The sequence below is a fragment of the Physeter macrocephalus genome, chromosome 13, assembly GCF_002837175.3.
Source record: "Physeter macrocephalus isolate SW-GA chromosome 13, ASM283717v5, whole genome shotgun sequence".
NCBI classification, from domain to species: domain Eukaryota; kingdom Metazoa; phylum Chordata; class Mammalia; order Artiodactyla; family Physeteridae; genus Physeter; species Physeter macrocephalus.
In genome coordinates this window covers 2,544,605-2,568,382 of record NC_041226.1, presented here as the reverse complement: position 1 = coordinate 2,568,382, position 23,778 = coordinate 2,544,605, and the positions used below count along the sequence as shown (strand labels likewise).

The 23,778-nt window shown below is 39.6% G+C and overlaps 1 protein-coding gene across 1 annotated transcript in view; it reads right to left on the bottom strand.

Moving 5' to 3' along the window:
• Window positions 1-777: 777 nt before the first annotated feature.
• Window positions 778-23,778, bottom strand: part of SGCG (sarcoglycan gamma) — a 38,579-nt gene continuing 15,578 nt past the window's right edge. Inside the window, exons 6-9 of the mRNA XM_055089572.1 lie at window positions 18,568-18,687; window positions 15,137-15,209; window positions 3,938-4,061; window positions 778-1,574 (exon numbers count right to left, since the gene is read on the bottom strand). Coding sequence (XP_054945547.1) covers window positions 1,401-1,574; window positions 3,938-4,061; window positions 15,137-15,209; window positions 18,568-18,687 — 491 coding nt within the window. The 3' untranslated portion in view covers window positions 778-1,400. The remainder of the gene's footprint in view (window positions 1,575-3,937; window positions 4,062-15,136; window positions 15,210-18,567; window positions 18,688-23,778) is intronic.

Here is a 23,778-nt window from a genome sequence, read left to right as displayed (position 1 = left end):
GCGTGTTCTGCACCAAGAGAACCCACCGCAATGAGAAGCCTGCGCACGGCAACGAAAAGTGGCCCCCGCTCGCCGCAACTAGAGAAAGCCTGCGTGCAGCAACGAAGACCCAACGCAGCCAAAAAGAAATAATAAATAAATTTAAAAAAAACCCAAAGTTGCAGTGTTGTTGGTTCCACCATGTCTTGTGCCATGTGGGGATTCTAATGCTAACAACTGGTAAACCACGAACCAGAACCGACACCCACGGCTCTGTGTGCCGAAGGGCATTTCACAGAGTGAGTGAGCGGCCTCCACAAAACCAAAGTGCTGATGGGTTCAGCGTGCCCACCGGCTGCAAACACAAATCACACAGCCGACGGTGAGTGTAAGAGGCTGGCTCCGTGAGGTTCCGCCTGGTCCCTCACCCGTCCCGTCAGGTGAGCATGGCTGCCGGGCAGCTGGGAGCCCCTGCCTACTGGCGGTGCGATTCCGGGGGATGACAAACCCCTTTGGACTTTAGTTTCTCCACTTGTCAGGTGAGCACCAGCCCATCTGCGCAGGTATCAGGTAGACTGGTGCCGCGGATGGAATGAGACACAGGTCAAAGTTGTCCGAAGTGAAAACCGATGTGGAAACGCAGGGTCACAGTTTAGTTTAATTTTAACAGATAACTGTGTGACCTTGAGACTTGTCTCATCTGAACCTTTTTTATCACCAGTAACTGGGGGAAGAGTAGTACCTACCTCAAAGAGCTATGAGGATTAAAGAAAGTAAGACAAACTGTGAAGTCTGTGAAAAATGTAGGTTGATTTTTATTGCTCATTGACTATATAAAGAAAGCATGGTTTTGTATAACTTATTCCTCTGACTACATATTGAAAATCAAATCAACCTTAACGTCTCTTCAAAACTTGAAGATTTTCTTGTGAAACCTGACACACGTTGCATTAAAATGAAGAGAGCACTTACAGGTTTGAGCAACACAGAGGAAAACCTCATGGAACTCTCGGGGCACCTCAGCAGGACCGCGGCTCCTCTCATGGGGAGTCAGATACCCACAGCTGATACTCCACACGGCAGCTCAATATTTCACTGTAGATCGACACGTACAAGAAAGGGAAAGCCACAATGGTTCCGATGGAAATGAATCAGTCTAGTGGAATCAACACATTCTCCTGATATTCCCTTGACTTTTGTGTCTAAGGTCCACCCGCCACTTTGAGATCACGGAGTTTCATGGGAACACTTCCACTGGTACATTTTTTCTTTCTGAGCTCCTTTCGAAAGCGGGTCCTACTTCCTTCCCATGTGCCAACTCAGCTTTACTTTGTCGAGTTGCTCCAGGTGTGAAGGCTTGAGGTCAGCACTCCAAAGCTCACCGAAACGAGGCAGGTAGCTCCGTGGAAGATGCGCCTGGTTTAGAGGCAGATGTGACTGTTCTCGTGGCACGTGGTACCCACGCCGGCCACAGACAGGTAAAGCTTCCCATCTGGACACGCGCAGATTTCGTAGAGTCCCTGCAAGCTGCTTGCGGGACCCTGAGTCCCCTGAGCCAACTTGGGTAAACACATGGTTTCAGCATCAAGCACAAGCTGCTCGGGAGAGAACGAGAGACGAAGCGGTCAAGGAGGAATGAACGCAACAAGCACGAAATTAAATGCTCAAAATGTTCCAAACAAATTCGCTGTTCCTCTGCAGAGAAAATGAAGTAGGCACCTGGCTTGACTGAAATCATATTACAATTATCTGATTCTTTAAAAGCCTATTTCTAGTTTACATCCAGGCAGGGGATAAATAGTCCTTAGGAACTGGAGGGAAGTCATTTTTTTCTTTTACTCATTGTGCTAGGCGAGCTAGAAAAATGTATGATGTGACACTTTTATGACGACCTCTCAGAATTATTTGACCGAAATAATACAATTCTTTGCCTGATTCACATTTACCTTGTGTTCCACTTTGACCTTCAGCTTCTCCTCCCTATTAGGATAAAGTATTGATACAAGCCACAGAAGTAGATTCATCTTAGTCATTTTAACCTGTGATTGTTGGAATTTCTCCTGATTTTATTTTCCTGTGAGAGGCAATTAAATTCATCCTAATAGCTGTCAACCATTTCCCCAGCTTTAAAAATATTATTTGAAACTCTGCTGCCTTCTATTAAATGCAGGAAAGCAGCAGACACACAGACAAGTAAAATAAGATGAAAGCCACTGGATTTTTTTTGTTCCTATCGAGGTTTAGTTGAACTGAAATACAAACAAATGGCCATTTATTGAGATCTGGAAATCTCTCTGACAGCTTAAGGAAATAAGTGTGGTCACGCAGAGCAGCCAAGCCCGACCAGGGCGCTCACTTATCAGAAGGAATTAAACCATGTTTGGGAAGGTTCCGTGTTCTTCCTCGCCAACAAGGTCAGACCCCCTCCTTTGTTTTACGTGGCTCTCATCCTGTATACTCCAAGCTTTTAATAAACTGGCGTTTGCGCCTGTTTATTAAAAGCCCTCTCGGGATGCTGACCTCTTCATGGAAGCGGTGGGTGACAGTACACATGCACGATAGGCAGGCTTTGCCCTGGGGTCTGGGTCACCGTCAGAGGAGGAAGTCAAGTGGGTCTTATTTTTTTAGAGCAGAACCTATTTAGGTTATTGTCTAATGCTTTGGGTTCTGCCCAGTTCTTCGCTTTTCCCTAACTTGTTGGCTTCTCCTCTCTCCTTTTTCCTGGTTAATTGGTTAATTTTTTTCTAGTTATTTTTTTCCTGTCCTTCCAGCAAACTCTGGTCACTGATGGTCCATATACTGCTTTCTTGTTCATCTTCATTTGCCTTTTTGGGAGAATATTTTCTGGGAGGCCAGACACCTCTTCACTTTGAACTAGCTTCCAGTAATAAGGAGTATCAACTTCACGTACGGGTCAGGCTGAGTGCTGCTTGTAAAATGACACCCAATTCATGAAAATAAGTAATATTATTTCAAAACTAAGATCAGTATGGATTTTTTCAAGGTAATACGCTTTCAGTACGTAGTGACATTATGATTTAGTAATAAGATTCCAAAATTCCTGGCTCCCACTTTTGCATTTATCTGCTCCATGCATCAAAACTTTGTAAGTTACAACCTGCAGGGGCTTCGGCTGCTGACTTCGGTTTCCCACCAGCGGGCTGCCCCCGAGGGTCCTGTGTACTCAGGAGCTGCCTTAACAACACCTCCCTCTTCCTATTAAATTAGTATCATTTCAAAGCTGTCTTACCGCATTGGGGTCTCACAACCCTGCGACACCGTGAAGTAAGTACTAGTTCCCGTACTTGACAATTGAGGGGGTTGGCCCAGGGAGGCCTGTTAACGTCCCTGAATTCACACAGTGATTGGCAAACGGATCTCGCGCTAGAAAGGTCAATAGCGGGGAGCCTGTACCCTGCTGCCCGTTATAGCCACAGTTCGTATCAGCGATGTTTTATTTCTGGACCTGAGGTTCTGGGTTTTTTCTTCCTGTAGCTCTCACTTTCCATGTTTACTTTTCACTTTTACCCAGAACTTGGTGCGAGCGAGCACCCCTGGCGGTAACAGATGACGGTTGTCACAGGTAACTCCTAGTGACAGCCCTACTGAGGGAAGTTGGGTCACTAGGAAGTGGCAGTACTGATGTTCTCTGTAAGCTCTGAAAGTCTAGTACTTTCTCAAAGCTGAAAATAACAAGAGACTTGATAGCACAAATACCAAACAAAGCAGTCTGGATCCAACATAGAATTTTTTTAACCTTTCTCGGCCCTTCTTTCAGTGCTAAATTGTCTTTTCCTTCCTTTCACATTTTCTGTGCTATGCCTTTCATGACGTTTCTTCACAAACCACCATAAATTTACTATGCTGATGCCTTAATGGACAAGCGTGTCATCAGTGCTCAGGGGACGTGAGGCTTGTACAACGGGAGGCCCACCCCGCCCCCATCTGTTGGACTCACTGTCCCGTCACTGCTGTGAAGAACGATGTCCATCTGGGAAAGGGCCTCGATTTTCCCTGCAGCAGCTTGAATGTGAACGCCTTTCGGGGCGTCCATGCTGAGGCTCCGTGTCGGGGACTCTAGTCTGAAATGAGGGAGAGAAACCAGGAAAAATAGCGTAAAAAACAGCCACCCCAGGAATCCCCCAACCAAGGGCTTAGCATAGAAAATATAATCAGTAAGGAGTAAGGTATATGGTATCTTCACTCAATCTTTTTTTTTTTTTTTTGGCTCACGGGCCCAGCCGCTCCGCGGCACGTGGGATCCTCCCAGACCGGGGCGCGAACCCGGTTCCCCTGCATCGGCAGGCGGACGCGCAACCGCTGCGCCAGCAGGGAAGCCCTTCACTCAATCTTGAATGCTGACATATGGTACGTTACTCGTTGATAAATCCAGAAATAAAGCGCAGTAAAGAATGTTAACTTCCCATCAATGGAGTCTATGAAATGAGCATCTTCTGAAAATAGATGCAAACATTAGACAGTCCAGCCCTCTGCGGGAGCTTCGACAGCGTGGCTAGCACCCTGGTACACCACAGCAGAAGAAAATGCTATTGCTGAATAGCTCCGGAAAACGATTTTTTAGCCAAAATACAAACTTCTTCAGGAAAGAGAGAAACTTAAGGGCAACGCGTACATTTGCTAACACGTTCACAAAATAGGATGTAAATTTGGACTCTAGGTGTTGTTTGCTTTTTTTTTTTTTTTTTTTTCATTTAGGAAGATTACAGGGCAGATGCAAAGATTTCTTTTGGAAAAATACTGAATTAATGGAGTTGACAGGGTGGAGACTGGCCTCCGCTGGCGTTGTTTTTGTAAAATTTATCAGCGTCTCCTTGTGATGTAGTCAAACACAGATACAGAACCAGGAACACAGGAGCAGAAAAATTCTCTTATTTGCCTCTGCCTGGAAAAGACTGAGTTTCCACCAGATGGCACAACGTGATCACTGGACAGGTTTTTCAGCCGCTCCAACTGACTCAACCAAAAGTTGAAAGGGTGACTTCCTTGAAATGTGTAAAGATCCATAAGAAAGAGAACAGGATGGAAACCCTCCCACTGCGGGGTAAGAGCAAGGTGGAGGTGGGTAGGAGACAGAAAGGGTAATAATGTTTAAGAGGAGAGAAGCGCCTGGTAATGAATTTGCTGCTGAGTTGACTGAGCGTTTGATCGACTTTTACAATTTTTTAAAATTGAAGTCTAGTTGATTTACAAGGCTGTGTTAATTTCTGCTGTCCAGCCAAGTGACTCAGCTACACATACATATATTCTTTTAAATATTTCTTTCCATTATGGTTTATCATAGGATATTGAATATAGTTCCCTGTGCTATACAGTAGGGCCTTGTTTTTATCCAGTCTACATATAATAGTTTGCACCTGCTAATCCCAAACTCCCAATCCATCCCTCCCCCACCCCCCTCCCCCTTGGCAACCGCCAGTGTCTTCTCTATGTCTATGAGGCTGTTTCTGTTTTGTAGATAAGTTCATTTGTGTCATATTTTAGATTCCACGTATAAATGATATCATATGGTTTTTGTCTTTCTCTGTCTGACTTACTTCACTGAGTGTGATCATCTCTAGGTCCATCCATGTTGCTGCAGATGGCATCATCTCATTCTTTTTTACGGCTGAGTAGTACTGATCGACTTTTAAATCAGGTGGATTGTTCCCTTTGATCAGCAAGTTTCTTGTCTACCACTATTTGTTATGGAAAACAAAGCTTCCTTACGTACATCTCAGTATGTAAGGTCTGATCTGTTACACATTTAAAAATATTACTTTGAGTGCGAGGAAACAGACACATTCCTGGAATTAATCGGTCAAATTCTGTTGGGTTTAAGCGTTGGGGAAACACACTGGTATCTTCATGAGCCTGGTCTGCTGATCGCGGGCCCCTTCTGACTTTGCTAACTGCCTGCGTTTCTCCTGCCAGGATTGAGGAAAGAAAGGGGAGGGGAGGGAAGGCAGGGGAGGGAGGCGGATGGGTGAGCAACTGCACAGGTCGGGCCTGTTTCAGGCACCCTGGTGAGGTGAGTCTGCTTCAAAGACCAGTTCTCAAACTGCAAACGACCTCAACATGCCCAGTGACTAGCTGTTAACGGCATTATACTGTGATGCTCCTGGGAGAGCAACCTTCGTCCCCTTTGCGTCATTTCTATCCTTGAAGATGAAACGTTTCAGTTCGGCACGGGTGTAGACACACTTTACCCAAACGGCTGAGATTAGAATGCTCTGAAGCGCACCTCTCTGTGAACGCATTCAACAGTGGTCGGATATCAAAGAGCTCACGTTCACGTGGAAAAATAAGCAACAGCAGACAAAAATGGTGAAAGGGAAAAGCTGCACGAGTGTGTGTATGTGTGTGTGTGTGTGTTATGTGTATTGTGTATGTGTACGTGTGTGTATGTATGTATTCTGTGTGTGTATGTATGCGTCTGTGTGTATGCATGTGTATGTGTATGTGTGTTTGTGTGTTTTGCATGTGTACGTATGTGTGTGTATATGTACATGTGTGTATGTATGTGTGTACACGTGTTTGTGTATATATGTATGTATGTATGTACGTGTACGTGTGTGTGCGTACGTCTGTGGCTAGCCCTACCGGACACTGAAATATCTTTTAAAGTTTACTTAAGTAACAAAGTTGGTATTTGGACCTGAATAGACAGCTGAGCAGGATAGAGTAGAAACTGCAGAAACAGACCCAGATGCACAGGGAAATCTTATATATGATAAAGGTTACATTTCAAATTGTAGTGGCAGTTACATAATAATGCAATTGCTCGCACCTGGTTGGCCAGTTGGAAGAGAGAAAATTAGACCCAGATTCTTGTATCTGTACCTCATACAAGAATAAACTCTAAATGGATCAGCGATCCAAATGTAAGAGAGAAAGCCATACGAGAAACGTGGCTGACGGGTTTCTCTTCCTGTAGGGAAAGTCTTTTAATTATGGCTTAAAATCCACAAGTAATAAAAGAAATGATTAATAAATTTCAGTATGTAAACATTAAAAATTAACAGAAATATAATAGGAAAAAGGCTAATATTCTGAATATGTATATATTTTAATCCCTACAAATCCATTTAAAAAAGTAATTAAAGAAGCAAAGAGATGAAGAGTCAATTCACAGAAGAAGCAACCTTAATAACAAAATAAAAATGTGAAAGATGCTTAGCCACACTAGTCATCAGGGAAACAAAAAGTAAAATAACACAATATAACACACATCAGGATGAGAACTATCATAAACTCTGACAGTGCCGAATGTTGGTAAACATGTGAGGAAAGGCAAACTCTTACTGCTCATGAATTAGACATCACTGCAAGCACTCTGAGGTGCACATTGGCCAAGTTTGGTAAAACTGAGTACGTTCATCCCCGAAACCCACACATTCCAAAACTTGGTAGAATAGAAAACCAAGCAGTGCTCCTCATGGCTGTCCTAAAAGAATTTTGAAAAACGAGGCACCCTTTACGTATTTTAAGTTCACATCTAAATGTTTTATCATACATTTAAGTATCTCCAAAGATGTAATTTCTTCCATATTATAAACACGGTCATTTTTTAAAATGAATCTAAAAATCATGGAGATTTGATACCTGCCAACCTTCAGTTGACTCCTGTGTTCCTTCTGACACACCGTCATTGTTTTGATTTTTGAGCACTTCTTACTTATTGGCTATAAGATGCTCTAAATTCATCTACATTCCCAGTCCTAGAAAGAGCCAAGGATTTCTCCAAGGAATCCTGATTCCTTCTGTTGGAGAATGGCATGAGAAACCAAGTTCTGGCTGCCACTGATTTTAATTACGCAATCTCTAATTCCTAGAACTTCTTTTTGTTTTTTTCCAAGTATTCCGTTTTCATCTTGTCTTTGCCTTACCTTTGTATTCAAGTTTTTTTTTTTTTTCTTCTCTTTGAGCCTTTTATTCATACCTGTTTTCAAATCTCTTCGCTTCGCTCTACTACTTGGAGTTTCAGGGGTAACTTGAAGTGGCTGCTAATTCTTCCCCGCGGTAGTTCAATTCCTTAGTCATTTGCCTTTTTCTTCTTCTTTTAGTAAGCTCATCTTCAGCAAGATTTTTTTTCCATCAGTGTTTTTATGCCATTAATATCTTCAATGTAGTTTCTCTCTCTCTTTTTTTTTCATCATCCTATTGGTTTATAGACTTGGTGCAGTTTTTAACGGTAATCTTCCAGCTTAGAGCTCCTACACAGTGAGGTAGTGTGGATTTAGTCCTCCTAATGCTTGCAACCCATGATTTCTCCCGGGTAACTTTTTCAACCCATAGCCCAAGATAGAAACTTTCTTGCAGCGTCCTTGGGCTAGGAGGTAAACTGAAATACCTGTTTCACAGAGGCCAAGATTTATGAGATATCTCAGTTTGGGCATTTCATATACACTAGGCTATACCTTAGAATCTCAGTCCCCATAAAATATTAAAGTCCCAGCCCCTAATCTCTATGAGATCCTGATGTCTCCCTGAGTACCTTGACTTAGCTTCCACTTAGCTCTGACCATGAATTTCCTCTTTATTACTGGGACCTGGGAACTAGCTTTCCTTGGTTTCTAGTTGAGCAATATTTATAAACTCTTATTAAGCAAACCAATATTTACAAGTGTTTGAAACAGGAACAAATATTTCCATGTCTGCTCATTTTCCTCAACTAATGAAGACACATATATATCACTGACTACGTGCTAGGCATCGTTTCCACAAATTTACAAATAATAACATATTTAATCACGTCACATCCCTATTGGGTTGCAGAGGCTTTGCAGTTTACCCTACCATATCCACATCTACTGATTCCTTAAGTTTCAGTTCACGTGCTTCCTTATCTGTGATTTCATCTCAGATCACCCTGGGAAGAATTTATGCTCTTTTTCCTATGCTCTCACTATAACTTGTACCTTCATCATAGCAAAGAATTATGTTGTTTTAACTTGTTTGCATGTTTCTTTTCCCAATAGACTTTAAACTCATTAAGGTCGGGGACCATGCCTTTTATCGCTGTAGAACCAACATCTATTATAGACTCTGGCATATAAATACACTTAATACATTTTCGCTAAATTAAAAACAAAGATGGAATGATATCATGTGTGAATGAGAAGTAGCTTTAAAACAGTATGTCAGAGTTCACACTTTTTTTGAGCATGATTGTGCCGTAAGAAATGTAAATCTAGCTTAAATACAAGTTAATTATATTTATTTCTTAACTAAAATAATAGTTACCCTTTCATGACTACCATTTGAGCAAATACCAAAATTTGAATTGTGATATTTAAACGTGTATATTTCAGAGATCTTTTTATAAATGCATCAGGATCTTAACCCAACAAAATCCACATTCAAAGTTTTCATGGGTCAGTTAAGATATTCCAGGAATATCTTACTTTACTCAGGCCAGGAATAGTAATGCTACTGGACAGAAATAAAAAGGGGAAGACAGTTTATGGCAAGAACTTACAGAAGAAAATACGACTCTCATGTACTCAATCAGTGGAGCCTGGTAGTAAATCAAAGAATAAATCAGTGAAGGGTTCACTTGCATGGTAGAAAGAGGGAACAGAGTGTATACGGATGGGCTTTGGGGTCAGAGCCGAAGTTAAGTCATAAGTTGGTTACCTTTTTTTCCTTTGTGCCTTAGAACATGCTACTATCTAGAGCTCAGTGTTCTCTTTTATAAGATGGGGATCGAGTTGATATTTTTCCGGTCGAATTGATGAGTAAACGAGATAAATTATGTGACAGCACCTTTCCTGACTGTGGAAGGCATCAGTACTTATTAGTTCACGTCTTCCATCCAAACCTCATTCCTTATTCTAAGCAATTCCTTACAATTTTGTTACATTCTCAGTCACTTTGGTTGTAACATTTGGGTTATGTAATCCTCGCTTAGTATCACTCTTTAGAAAGCCAGAGAATAATACCCTTCTGCCATTTCTTTTTTAGTAAGGGACTGCTGTAGAAGCCAGCAGATTTATTTCCTAATGGGAAAACGTATGATGAATTGTTTAATTTCGAGACCTATAGTTTTAAAATAGTGACATTTATTCCAAAGAGTGGCTTGGCATCTCTACAATTTACATTATTTTATAATTCCAAAATGGTTTTAATGGGATTATTTTTTAAAGATATTGAATCATTTTCCTCTCCTAGGAAAATAAAGTGTTCTTTTTCCCTAACTATAATAATTCTGTAAAATTAATCTTATGGTCCTTTATCAAAATCAGTGAAATTGTTATAATTTAATTGTCACAATCTATCTTTATGCTGCCAGTGTTCTTTAAGTGGGTAAGATGAATTGAACTCTCATTTTCTTTAGATGAATATTTAATTAGACATTAAAATTAAGAGAAATGCTGACTCTCCTGACCCCAATTCCATTCTGTGTGAATATCTACTTGATAATAAAAATGATGATTTGTATTCCACTTTCAGTTTAGAAAAAATATTTTTAACTTAATAGCTTATTAAATCTTTCCTAGAACACTCTGAGATGTGCATTACTAACAACTTTTTTTAAAGATTTTTTTTGATGTGGACCATTTTTAAAGTCTTTTATTGAATTTGTTGCAATACTGCTTCTGTTTTACGTTTTGGTTTTTTGGCTATGAGAGATCCGCAGGGATCTTAGCTCCCTGAGCAGGGATTGAACCCACACTCCCAGCATTGGAAGGCGAACTCTTAACCACTGGACTGCCAGGGAAGTCCCCATCAACGTTTTATATGTGAGAAAAAATAGCCTCAGAAGGTTAGTTTGGCCAAGGTCACCAGGCTTGTCTGTAAAGCTGGGATTCCTACTGTACATTATTCCCTGTTATACATAATATGTTAACATGTTAATTGTCTCCTGAATATTTTTCAAGTTCAAATTCCAAACGTGATTTTAAGTGACATTGTAGACTTTAAGACATTTGTTTTTAAAAATATTATTTGTTTTTGTTATAAAATACAAATATACTATTGGAATAAACAGTTACAGCAGCAAAGAACATTCAGTAGCCTAGTAATAAAGTGAAATACACACAGTCACACAGAGACTCTGTATAAAGAATAAACTTATATATGGAACTGGGTAATTTTATATATTCCGATATGAGGTAAAGATATACCAAATGTTGAGGATATTGTGCTAAGTGAAATAAGCCAGTCACAGAAGGACAAATACTGTTTGATTCCACTTAAATGAGGTACCTATAGTCCTCAAATTCATAGAGACAGAGAGTCGGATGGTGGTTCGCAGGGGTTGGGGGGAAATGGGGAGTCAGTGTTTAATGGGCACAGAGTTTCAGTTCTGCAAAATGTAAAGGATGCTGGAGATGGAGGCGGGGGATGGCTGCACAACAATAAGCATACCTTAGACTTTTGAACAGTACACTTGAAAGTGGTTAAGATGGTAAATTTTATATTATGTGCATTTTGCCACAATTGAAAAAAAAGATATATCAACTTTTTTTGCGTATAAGAATCCGTCAAGCTCTCGGTTTTATAACGTTCTTGTCTCTACTAACAGTGCATATGTTTAAAAAACGTAATGTAAATTGAAACTTTCAAGAATGCCTCTTGCAAATTTCAAGCCCATATAGGACACCATTCTCTTTCACAAAAACGTGCAAATGTTTTGCCTCAGCTGATCCTCTTGAGGGAAAAACGAAGGGTTTGTGGACCACATGAATCATAACCCCATGGCATGTGCCCTGAAGTGTGAGGACAAGCAGATATTCGTGGGGTCTCCAGGGGAAGGAGGGCACCCCAGTCATGTGGGACAATGTGTGTGGAAGTGTGGAGTCAGGGCCTGGCAGTGCCTCAGTCTCAGGACGGGTGAGGCAGGAGGCCCCCAGGGTGCCAACCTAGAGAGCCCCAAGGAGTCTAGGTCACAAGTCAAGTGCCCCAGGAGCATTCTGGACTTTACTATGGCTGATGTGGAAACAATGAAACATTTAAAATAGCTGCATTTACACCCCCATGTTCATAGCAGCATTATGCACAACAGCCAAGACATGGAAGCAACCTAAATGTCCATTGACAGAGGAACGGATAAAGAAGATGTGGTACCTATAGACAATGGAATATTACTCAGCCATAAAAAAGAATGAAATGATGCCATTTGCTGCTACTTGGATGGACACAGAGATTATCATACTAAGTGAAGTAAGTCAGAAAGAGAAAGACAAATACCATATGATATCACTTATATTTGGAATCTAAAATATACACAAATGAACTTATCTACGAAACTGAAACAGACTCACAGACATAGAGAAGAGACTTGTGGTTGACAAGGGGCAGGTAGGGTGGGGGAGGGATGGATTAGGAGGTTGGGATTAGCAGATGCAAACTATTATATATAGAATGAATAGACAATAAGGTCCTACTGTATAGCACAGGGAACTATATTCAATATCCTGTGATAAACCATAATGGAAACGAAAAAAAATTCTTTTAAGGTATGTAAAGTATACATATGTTCTGAACTGTACACTTAAAAATGGTTAAGATGATAAATTTTATATGTGTATTTTACCACAATTAAAAAAATCAGAAAAAAATAAATAAAATAGCTGCATTTAGCTAAGTCCCTCATATCTTCTGGAGGAAGGAACAGCTATTGCAACAGTACAGGCTGCACCGGGGCAGGGGCAGGGCTAGGAAAGAGCTCAGAGACAAAAGGACGGGACATACAGTAGGACTTCTAACCTCCTTTGGCTTTTTGTAAGAAATGACTTGTTATGGGCGGAAGTTCATCAGAATAAAGACAACTAATGGAATAAGAAACAACCTCGTAATATCTGCTAACATGTTATTCTAGCACATAACCAGGTATCTTCTATAAGAGAGTTTGTTTATATTTGGACAAAATTCTTACCTAAGGTCCTGGATTGGGTCCGGTTTTATGAGGGGCGTCTCCACTGAATGTTCAAAAAGAGCCCCTTCAGGCCCTAAACACAAACCAAAGATGAAGCTTTTACAAAAGTAAAATAAACAGCAGCCAACAAATCGAGCATTTATACTGCATATTACAGGACACGTAGGTTCTGATTGCTGCTGAATTCGTACAGATGTTTGAGTTGCAGGAAAAAAATAGGTATAACTGCTTTCCTGCTTTTCCAAGGATACCACGATTTCATTGGATGTCTATAAACAAAACGTGATTTTTAAAGCAGTTACAAATACCCAGGCTTATTTTAAAGCCAGAAGGTAATATTAGCCCTCAAATTGAAAGAAATTTCAGTTGAAAATTGCATTAAGTCCATATATTTTCGGTAATAGTAATTTGATTCATTCTCTAGATTTTATGTGTAACAATTGTGTATTGTGTCATCTGTTTCTTAAGGCACATCAGGAAATTTATAGAAAAATCCAAATTTTGAATATTTAAAATTGACTTTCTAATTTGTACGAATCAGTGTGTTCCCAGTTGTCTGGTTAGTCTGAGAACCTAATTATGTGCAAGGCACGGTGTGGGCATCGGGTTAGGGTGCAGCGATTCGAAGGTGATACATCCTAACTTGCTTAGTACTCAGAACCCTACAAGGCAGGTATGATTATTTTCCCGTTTTACTGAAGAGGAAACTGAGGAACAGAAAGGTTACTTAACTTGCCTAGAGTCACACAGCTAAGTGGCCGGACTGTGATTTGACTTCAAAGCCCACACTTTTAACCTATGCACAGCAGGGTTACTCACAGATAAGTGCTCATCGTGATTCACCCAGGTCCTTCTGCCTAGCCTAGACCACACCCCTGTCTTGGGCTCCACCCATCAGTACAAAATGAACTTTCAAAATTACAAACCAGATTTGGTAGCGTGATCAACATAAAAGTGATAATAAACTGAAATAAAGGAACACAGGTAAGTGAAGGTTAGTGTTTATGAAAATTATAATTCATGTAAATTATATTCAGATGAGAAACAGATCCTCATACAGGCTATAATAGGACACTTCTCCTTAAAATACCACTTAAGCAAACCTAAATGATGATGGTGACCACTGTGGAGAATAAGACTGTACTAAGCACTAGAGTTTCCACAGTAAACTGTGTCAGTCAAATTTCACAGGTCGATGTCTGGTTTGCCTGAAGTATAGACAACATTTTCTGTTTGGTGTGGAAAGGAAAATAATTTAACAGTAATCTGTATGATTTTTGCATTCCCTTTATCCTTTTCTTTCCCCTTTGCTTCTCCTGATTTGCAAAATATAAAAGAAAAAGTAAAGAAAAAATACATCTCAAGTCAATCATTAATAAGACAGGCAGAGACATGCTAAGTATAGTTTTACTTGTGAAGTAGATTTATCGTCTGGGTTTACACAGCATTGTTTGAAACAGGATTCGTGCTTTGTGACAAGAAACCTAGGATGGGCTTTACAGATCATCCAAAAATAATGACTCCTTTCCATAGCTAGGATGACAGAGTCAAAAGGAACGTGGGCCAAAAACTTAGAGAAAGACAAATACCATATGATATCACTTATATTTGGAATCTAAAATATACACAAATGAACTTATCTACGAAACTGAAACAGACTCACAGACATAGAGAAGAGACTTGTGGTTGACAAGGGGCAGGTAGGGTGGGGGAGGGATGGATTAGGAGGTTGGGATTAGCAGATGCAAACTATTATATATAGAATGAATAGACAATAAGGTCCTACTGTATAGCACAGGGAACTATATTCAATATCCTGTGATAAACCATAATGGAAACGAAAAAAAATTCTTTTAAGGTATGTAAAGTATACATATGTTCTGAACTGTACACTTAAAAATGGTTAAGATGATAAATTTTATATGTGTATTTTACCACAATTAAAAAAATCAGAAAAAAATAAATAAAATAGCTGCATTTAGCTAAGTCCCTCATATCTTCTGGAGGAAGGAACAGCTATTGCAACAGTACAGGCTGCACCGGGGCAGGGGCAGGGCTAGGAAAGAGCTCAGAGACAAAAGGACGGGACATACAGTAGGACTTCTAACCTCCTTTGGCTTTTTGTAAGAAATGACTTGTTATGGGCGGAAGTTCATCAGAATAAAGACAACTAATGGAATAAGAAACAACCTCGTAATATCTGCTAACATGTTATTCTAGCACATAACCAGGTATCTTCTATAAGAGAGTTTGTTTATATTTGGACAAAATTCTTACCTAAGGTCCTGGATTGGGTCCGGTTTTATGAGGGGCGTCTCCACTGAATGTTCAAAAAGAGCCCCTTCAGGCCCTAAACACAAACCAAAGATGAAGCTTTTACAAAAGTAAAATAAACAGCAGCCAACAAATCGAGCATTTATACTGCATATTACAGGACACGTAGGTTCTGATTGCTGCTGAATTCGTACAGATGTTTGAGTTGCAGGAAAAAAATAGGTATAACTGCTTTCCTGCTTTTCCAAGGATACCACGATTTCATTGGATGTCTATAAACAAAACGTGATTTTTAAAGCAGTTACAAATACCCAGGCTTATTTTAAAGCCAGAAGGTAATATTAGCCCTCAAATTGAAAGAAATTTCAGTTGAAAATTGCATTAAGTCCATATATTTTCGGTAATAGTAATTTGATTCATTCTCTAGATTTTATGTGTAACAATTGTGTATTGTGTCATCTGTTTCTTAAGGCACATCAGGAAATTTATAGAAAAATCCAAATTTTGAATATTTAAAATTGACTTTCTAATTTGTACGAATCAGTGTGTTCCCAGTTGTCTGGTTAGTCTGAGAACCTAATTATGTGCAAGGCACGGTGTGGGCATCGGGTTAGGGTGCAGCGATTCGAAGGTGATACATCCTAACTTGCTTAGTACTCAGAACCCTACAAGGCAGGTATGATTATTTTCCCGTTTTACTGAAGAGGAAACTGAGGAACAGAAAGGTTACTTAACTTGCCTAGAGTCACACAGCTAAGTGGCCGGACTGTGATTTGACTTCAAAGCCCACACTTTTAACCTATGCACAGCAGGGTTACTCACAGATAAGTGCTCATCGTGATTCACCCAGGTCCTTCTGCCTAGCCTAGACCACACCCCTGTCTTGGGCTCCACCCATCAGTACAAAATGAACTTTCAAAATTACAAACCAGATTTGGTAGCGTGATCAACATAAAAGTGATAATAAACTGAAATAAAGGAACACAGGTAAGTGAAGGTTAGTGTTTATGAAAATTATAATTCATGTAAATTATATTCAGATGAGAAACAGATCCTCATACAGGCTATAATAGGACACTTCTCCTTAAAATACCACTTAAGCAAACCTAAATGATGACGGTGACCACTGTGGAGAATAAGACTGTACTAAGCACTAGAGTTTCCACAGTAAACTGTGTCAGTCAAATTTCACAGGTCGATGTCTGGTTTGCCTGAAGTATAGACAACATTTTCTGTTTGGTGTGGAAAGGAAAATAATTTAACAGTAATCTGTATGATTTTTGCATTCCCTTTATCCTTTTCTTTCCCCTTTGCTTCTCCTGATTTGCAAAATATAAAAGAAAAAGTAAAGAAAAAATACATCTCAAGTCAATCATTAATAAGACAGGCAGAGACATGCTAAGTATAGTTTTACTTGTGAAGTAGATTTATCGTCTGGGTTTACACAGCATTGTTTGAAACAGGATTCGTGCTTTGTGACAAGAAACCTAGGATGGGCTTTACAGATCATCCAAAAATAATGACTCCTTTCCATAGCTAGGATGACAGAGTCAAAAGGATTGTAGGATCTTCCCGGACCAGGGCACGAACCCGTGTCCCCTGCATCGGCAGGCGGACTCTCCACCACTGCGCCACCAGGGAAGCCCCTACTTTTTAATTTTTATATGAATAAAATATGACTGAGAAAAAAGTGCCATCAAGGTTTACTCCCTATAAACCCTTTATAAGACAAGCTAGAAATTGCAAGGTACTCCAGGTACCCAGGCACTTTTTATTTTAACACAGCTTCAACTCTTTTTCCTCCAAGAGTTGAAATTATTCTAAGACTGCCAGTGGTACTATTTTACAAGAAAATATGACTCCACAATTAGATTTTAAATGCATGCCAGTTACTCACCTTCTAATATGACCAGAGTTAGTGATAGTACAGTGACAAGTGATAATGGTAACGTACTTACAGTCGGACATGAAGTCTATAAACCAATATGTATTATCTTCAAATAAGAGGAATAGCTCTCTACCACTGAAACTGTAGATGCCCAAATTGTATGATCTTGATTATTTCATTACTATTCAGTAACTACTCCTCAGAAGTGGTATGCATATAATATATAAAACGGGTGTTTCCTAAATGGTTTCATAAAATAAATCTCAGTTACTGGTTGCTGATTTTCAATGTAATTGTATTTCCTTTACATTCATGCTCATATTTAAATATTCCCAACCAAGATTATATAAAAAATATAATTGGTGTAACATCTGCTCCTTGTGGAAAATAGAACTAACATATTATTTAAGGTTGTATAATCTAAATTTTTGGCAGGGAACAAGAGTTCCACTGTAAAACATCATCCTAGAAATAATGTATTGAAATGATCCTGTATAATATGACCTGTATAAATAGTATCTATACAAGAAAGTATAATCAAAAAGACCAAAAAAGCTCAGTGTTAAAATGTTAACTTTTTAAAGAATCTGTCAGTGAGATTAGACATAGTAAATGGTCTAATCATTTCTCCTATGAAGTATCAGTAGTGTCTGGATGACGCCATTCTTCTCTGGGTCCTAGAGCAGTTTGTGACGCTCCTGTGAAGATCTATAGTCAGACTGTGGGACAAGATGGATGGACGTGGTGGTGAAAGCAGTTCAAGGGCTCGAGGACAGAGCCCACTGCTGGGGGGAAGTTGCTCCAAGCGGCCCCATCCTTCCCCCCCGCCGCTCCCCCGGGTCCCCTCAGTTACAGATATATGCAGAGTTCAGCATTAACACTTCTGTTCAAACAGTGGATAATACACCCCCAGACATCTGCGTGATGTTTGTATCTGAACTGACAGCTACTGATTCATTCCACACATTCCCTGAGCGTTCATGGGCTGAAACGAGCTTTTCAAGTCACACGTCTCTCCTGTGTCCCATTCTATCCCCTCTGCCACCACCTCAAAGGGCCCTTTGCTTCAGTACTCCAGTGAGAATGCTCTTGTTGAGCCAGTAGTGGCCTCCTGGTGATAAATATGATCTCACTGATATGCAGAATCTAAAAAAACAAACAACAACAAAACAAAAACTGAACTCACAGACACAGAGAACAGATTGATGGTTGCAAGAAGTGAGTGTTGGGAGGTGGGCAAAATGGGTGGAGGTGGTCAAAGGTACAAACTTCCAGTTATAAGACAAATAAGTCACAGGGATGTGATATACAGCATGGCGACCACAGTTACCACATATTGTGTATTTGCAAGTTGCTAAGAAAGTAGATCATAAAAGTTCTCGTCACAAGAAAAAAATTTTAAGTATGCGTGGTGATGGACGTTAATTAGACTTACTGTGGGGATCATTTCACAATATATACAAATATTGAATCCTTATGTTGTACACCTGAAACTAATGTTGTTTGTCAATTATTCCTTTATTAAAAATAAAGAGCTACTACGTACCAGTTACTCGAAGTTTATCTGTACCAACCACAACTGCCTTCTCATCCACAGTAAACAGTGGCTTGCTGTCCTTGGAGTTGATCTGAAACTGTTGACTCTGGACCTCTACCATTTGGGGACCTGAAGAATTAATTAAAACATTTAATTATAAAGTGTGTGGTCTACGCAGTGTTAAAAGCTCTACTTTTACACATGCCATGGCACCCAGTAGTACCAAATCACTAAACATTTAAGATTTGTTACCAGTAATTTTTTTGATTCTGTGATTAAATTTTAAGTCCTAAGCCTAAATCTATTATATTATTAAAATTAATGTAGGTCACATGTATGTTGATCTATATCAAATATATGTATGAATGAATTATATAAAAATTAATTTTTTCAGGTTTTTAAAACTTGCCAAAAATAATATAATTCTTCTACGCAGATTACTGAAATTGGTATTCTTTTGAGTATTAACCAGCTGAGGATTTTATATTCTGATATGTGAGATTTGTGAAAGACCATCTTATGAATGGCTTCCTTCAATGGCCAAAGTTAACGCAGACAATGAATGAGTCACACTCAGATTCTTGCCTCTGCCTTAACCCTCACCTCCTACTCCATGGAGCAAACAGACATCACCGTGGAAACACACCTTCAAGTTTCTGCCCTTCCCCTTCATCTCAGGCATTTCTGTCTTCTCCAGCCCTTCTTTCTATTTCAGGGACAGGGCATCACTTTCTCCTCCAAGCTTACTCCTTTCACATGAACTTTTTCTGTTTGTTCGTTTTTGCTATACAGCAGGTTCTTCTTATCAGTTAGCTACTTTATACATATTAGTGTATATGCACCAATCCCAATCTCCGACCCACTGGCTTTTAAATTACGACTGTACTCAGCAGATGTTTAACGTGTGCTTCTGTGTGCCAGGCACCGGGGACACTGTACCTTCAGCGTGTGAGATCTTGTTCAATGTCTCTCATTGGTACACTTGGGGATCCATCATTTTATGTTTTCTGATTTCTCTGTGCCTCCTATCCTTCTAACCTTAGCAGCATAATGGATTCATCTCCCTAGAACATAGCGTTCAGCATCTGCTTAAGGAACTACAAGTGTTCCTTCATTCTTTTGTTAGTTCTATTTTCTTATCTAGAAAAGTAAGTTTATTGTGAAATGGATACTTGTAGATTTCCTGTATGTGTCTCTGTGTCCCTCACAGTACTCATTCAAGTTCATTGGTACCTGCTAGAAATTAAGTAGAAGCTTTTCAGCTAATACATTAATCAGCAACATATTCTTATGTTTTTTCACTAATCTGTACCTCAGAACCCTCCAATGATTCTTCATTTAAATGTGTGTGTGTGTATGTGTGTGTGTGTGTGTGCACGTTACAAAGTGGAACACATTTTTTTCTCTATGTTTTATCTCCTTTCTCTTAAGGCAGCCTGGCTTTATTTTTTAAATTTTTATTATTATTATTATTTTTGCGGTATGCGGGCCTCTCACTGCTGTGGCCTCTCCCGTTGCGGAGCACAGGCTCCGGACGCGCAGGCTCAGCGGCCATGGCTCACGGGCCCAGCCGCTCCGCGGCATGTGGGATCTTCCCAGACCGGGGCGCGAACCCGATTCCCCTGCATCGGCAGGCGGACTCTCAACCACTGTGCCACTAGGGAAGCCCCTGGCTTTATTTTTTGATAGTTGCCTGTATTTTTGCTCTCCTGAGCTTTCACCCAAATTCAGTTATCCTGTGATTCAGTGTCACTATTTACCTCTTCTGGGTCACTGATATATCTTACATATTTATCATACAAACACTGATTTGCATTAAGTGATGAATCTGAAGTTATTTGAGTTTAGAATCAAGAGGAAAAAACTGGAGTAATTTATCCAGTAAGAGTTCACTGTTTAGCTCATTGGAGGTTCATATAACAATTCAAGGAGAATTTATCAAGTGAAAGTGGTTAAACTAAATGACATTTTTTCTGTAGCCATTGTTTTATATACATTGATGAAATATTCAACAAATGAGTTTAGCTGCATAATTTCCATGAGTAACAAAGCTACATAAATCCTCAAATCCAAGAAAATGCAGGAAAGTGAGTCTCTTCCATTCAACACAAATTTATTGTATGCTTTTATGTTCACGGTTTTGTGCTAAGAATTGAGGCTATATAAAAGAGGAGATGCAGTTCACAACCAATAGGACTTCATACTCCACTGAAGAAAAAAGCATATAAATCTAGCCCCAGGGCAATTTGGTAAGTGCCGTGCTACAAGCATGGACAGTGTCCAGTGAGAACCCTGACAAGGAATTCCTGTCCCTCCTGGGGGTCAGGGATGACACCTCAGGGAAGAAGATGTCTGGGCTGACATGGAAGAGTTCACGTTTCCCTGATGAAGGGAGAATGCGAGATTCCAGGTAGAGGGGGCTACTCAAGCAAAGGCACAGAGGTGGAGAAAATTCCATCTTCACTTTATAAAAAAATATAGACATAGAATGTTCAGTTTAAATATGCTTTCCACTTCAAAAGAAACTGTGCTCCAAGTGATAACAAGCCCACCACAGGAATAATTATCTCTTAAAGTAAGTGAGTTTATAATTAAATCTTTTAACTTCCATTAATATTCTACTAGTCTTTATAACCTTGCTGGACATGCGTTAGAGCTGAGCAAGTCACCCCCATGTGCAGCTGAGTTCTTTAAGAAATAAATCTCAGGGCTTCTCTGGTGGCGCAGTGGTTGGGAACTCGCCTGCCAGTGCAGGGGACACGGGTTTGAGCACTGGTCTTGGAGGATCCCACATGCCGCAGAGCAACTAAGCCCGCAAGCCACAACTACTGAAGCCTGCGCGCCTAGAGCCCGTGCTCCGCAGCAAGAGAGGCCATCACCATGAGAAGCACTGCAACAAAGACCCAATGCAGCCAAAAATAAATAAATTAACTTAAAAAAAAAGAAATAAAACTCAAATACTTTCTTTGTGATTAAAAAAGGAGCTATCTGGTAAAATCACAATTTTAATGAAAGGCTTTGGTACAAATAACGAGGGAAATAAATAAAAGATAAAGGAATTAAATAAAGGAAGGTTTTATGACCTGATGAATTAGGTTTGTGAAATGGCCTAAGCGGTTTCTGGTAAAAACACAATCAAATTCTTCCTGGCTTTGACCATATGCCCCATTAACAGCTCCACTCCACCCACCCACCATGATAGCTTTAAGACAGCATCGTTTAAAAACAAATGTCACAGAGTCCTTTGAGAAAAGGAAAGATTTATTCTGCTGCTGCAAATATCCTATCACAGAAAATACTGGACTGGAAGTATAAAACTGTGTTTAAGTTCATTCTACTAATTTTTTGGTATCATCTTGTATTACTAGGTTCAACTTTATAAGCCTGGAGTCAGTGGCTCTTATCTGTATAGCTTGACTATTCTTTAGGCTAGTCTGTTACATCCAAGCACATGAGTTCATGGACCTATAATAACCAGGAAAGGGCTCCAGTGCTGTTCAGAGCAATTGCCTTGGATGAACCCACTGTTTTTTAAAAATATATTTTATTGAAATATAGTTGATTTACGATGTTGTATTAATTTCTGCTGTACAGCAAAGTGATTCAGTTATAAATATATTCTTCTTCATATTCCTTTCCATTATGGTTTATCACAGGATATTGAGTATAGTTCCCTGCATTATACAATAGGACTTGTTTATCCATCCTATATATACTAGTTTGCATCTGCTAATCCCAAATTCCCAGTCCACCCCTCCCCCACCCCCTCGGCAACCGGTCTGTTCTCTATGTCTGTGAGTCTGTTTCTGTTTCATAGGTAAGTTCATTTGTGTCATATTTTAGATTCCACATATAAGTGATATCATATGATATTTGTCTTTGTCTGACTTACTTCACTTAGCATGAGAATCTCTAGCTCCATCCATGTTGCTGTAAATGGCATTATTTCCTTCTTTTTCATGACTGAGTAGTATTCCACCATATATATACACAATGTATATATATATTGTGTGTGTGTGTGTGTGTGTGTGTGTGTATACCACATCTTCTTTATTCATTCATCTGTCTATAGACACAGGTTGTTTCCATGTTTTGACTATTGTGAACAGTGATGCTAACCCCTTGTTTGTTACTCCTGACTTTCTTTGTTGAATTTCTCTCTTCTGTTTTACCTGAGAAATTTTGAGTTTGTTTCCCACTCATGACCCCAAATCCCTCACAGCTGTGGCTCAGACTTATACTTGAACTCTTGTGCACTCTGGAGCACCCTGCACAGGCCCTCTTCCCCACCTCCCCCATGTCCTAGAACTCCCTCCCACACTTAAGCTGGCTTTCCAGCCCATCCCTTCCTACACAGTCTTTTATTCATTCCTCCATTCATTCATTCAACAAGTATTTATTGAATACCTCCTAAATACATGAGTGGCCTGAATTAAGAACTGTGGCATTGACTGAATGGAATAACCTAACCCAATTTTTGAGTATTACATAATCAAATTAGTGTGTGTGTGTGTGTGTGTGTGTGTGTCTATATATACATATATAATATGCAATATTATTGTATATATACAATAATATATTGTATTTACAATAAATATATATTATATTTACAACATAATTTTATAATTATATTTACAATTATATATATATATTCCTTGGAATATTATGTAGCCATTAAAATAATGCCATTGAAATGGAGGAAATTAAAAAGACAAAAAGAGGGCTTCCCTGGTGGCGCAGTGGTTGGGAGTCCGCCTGCCGATGCAGGGGACACGGGTTCGTGCCCCGGTCCGGGAAGATCCCACGTGCCGCGGAGCGGCTGGGCCCCCCGCGTCCCGAAAAAAAAAAAAAAATAGACAAAAGAGAGTACTATGTAGATTTCTATGCAAATAAATTTGAAAACCTAGATGAAACAGAAAATTTCAGGGAAATAGGAATTGCCAAAATTGACCCCATTCAGCTAAAAAGTCTTATTTTGAAGCTAACCAGAATTGGTTTCTATTATTCGAAGTCAAAAGAACATTAACTGTAGTAACCAGAGCTGCATTTATAACTAGTAAGATTCCACTGTTGTTCACAATTTGTTGTCTTTTAGTTCCAAGATTTGAAATGCTAGCTGTTGACGCTTGCTTTCCTATGTTTGATTTCGTTTGGAATTTAAGACTTTTGGCTTTGATTGTATTGGTTGCCAATTTTTTCAGTGGTCTCAGTAATAAACAA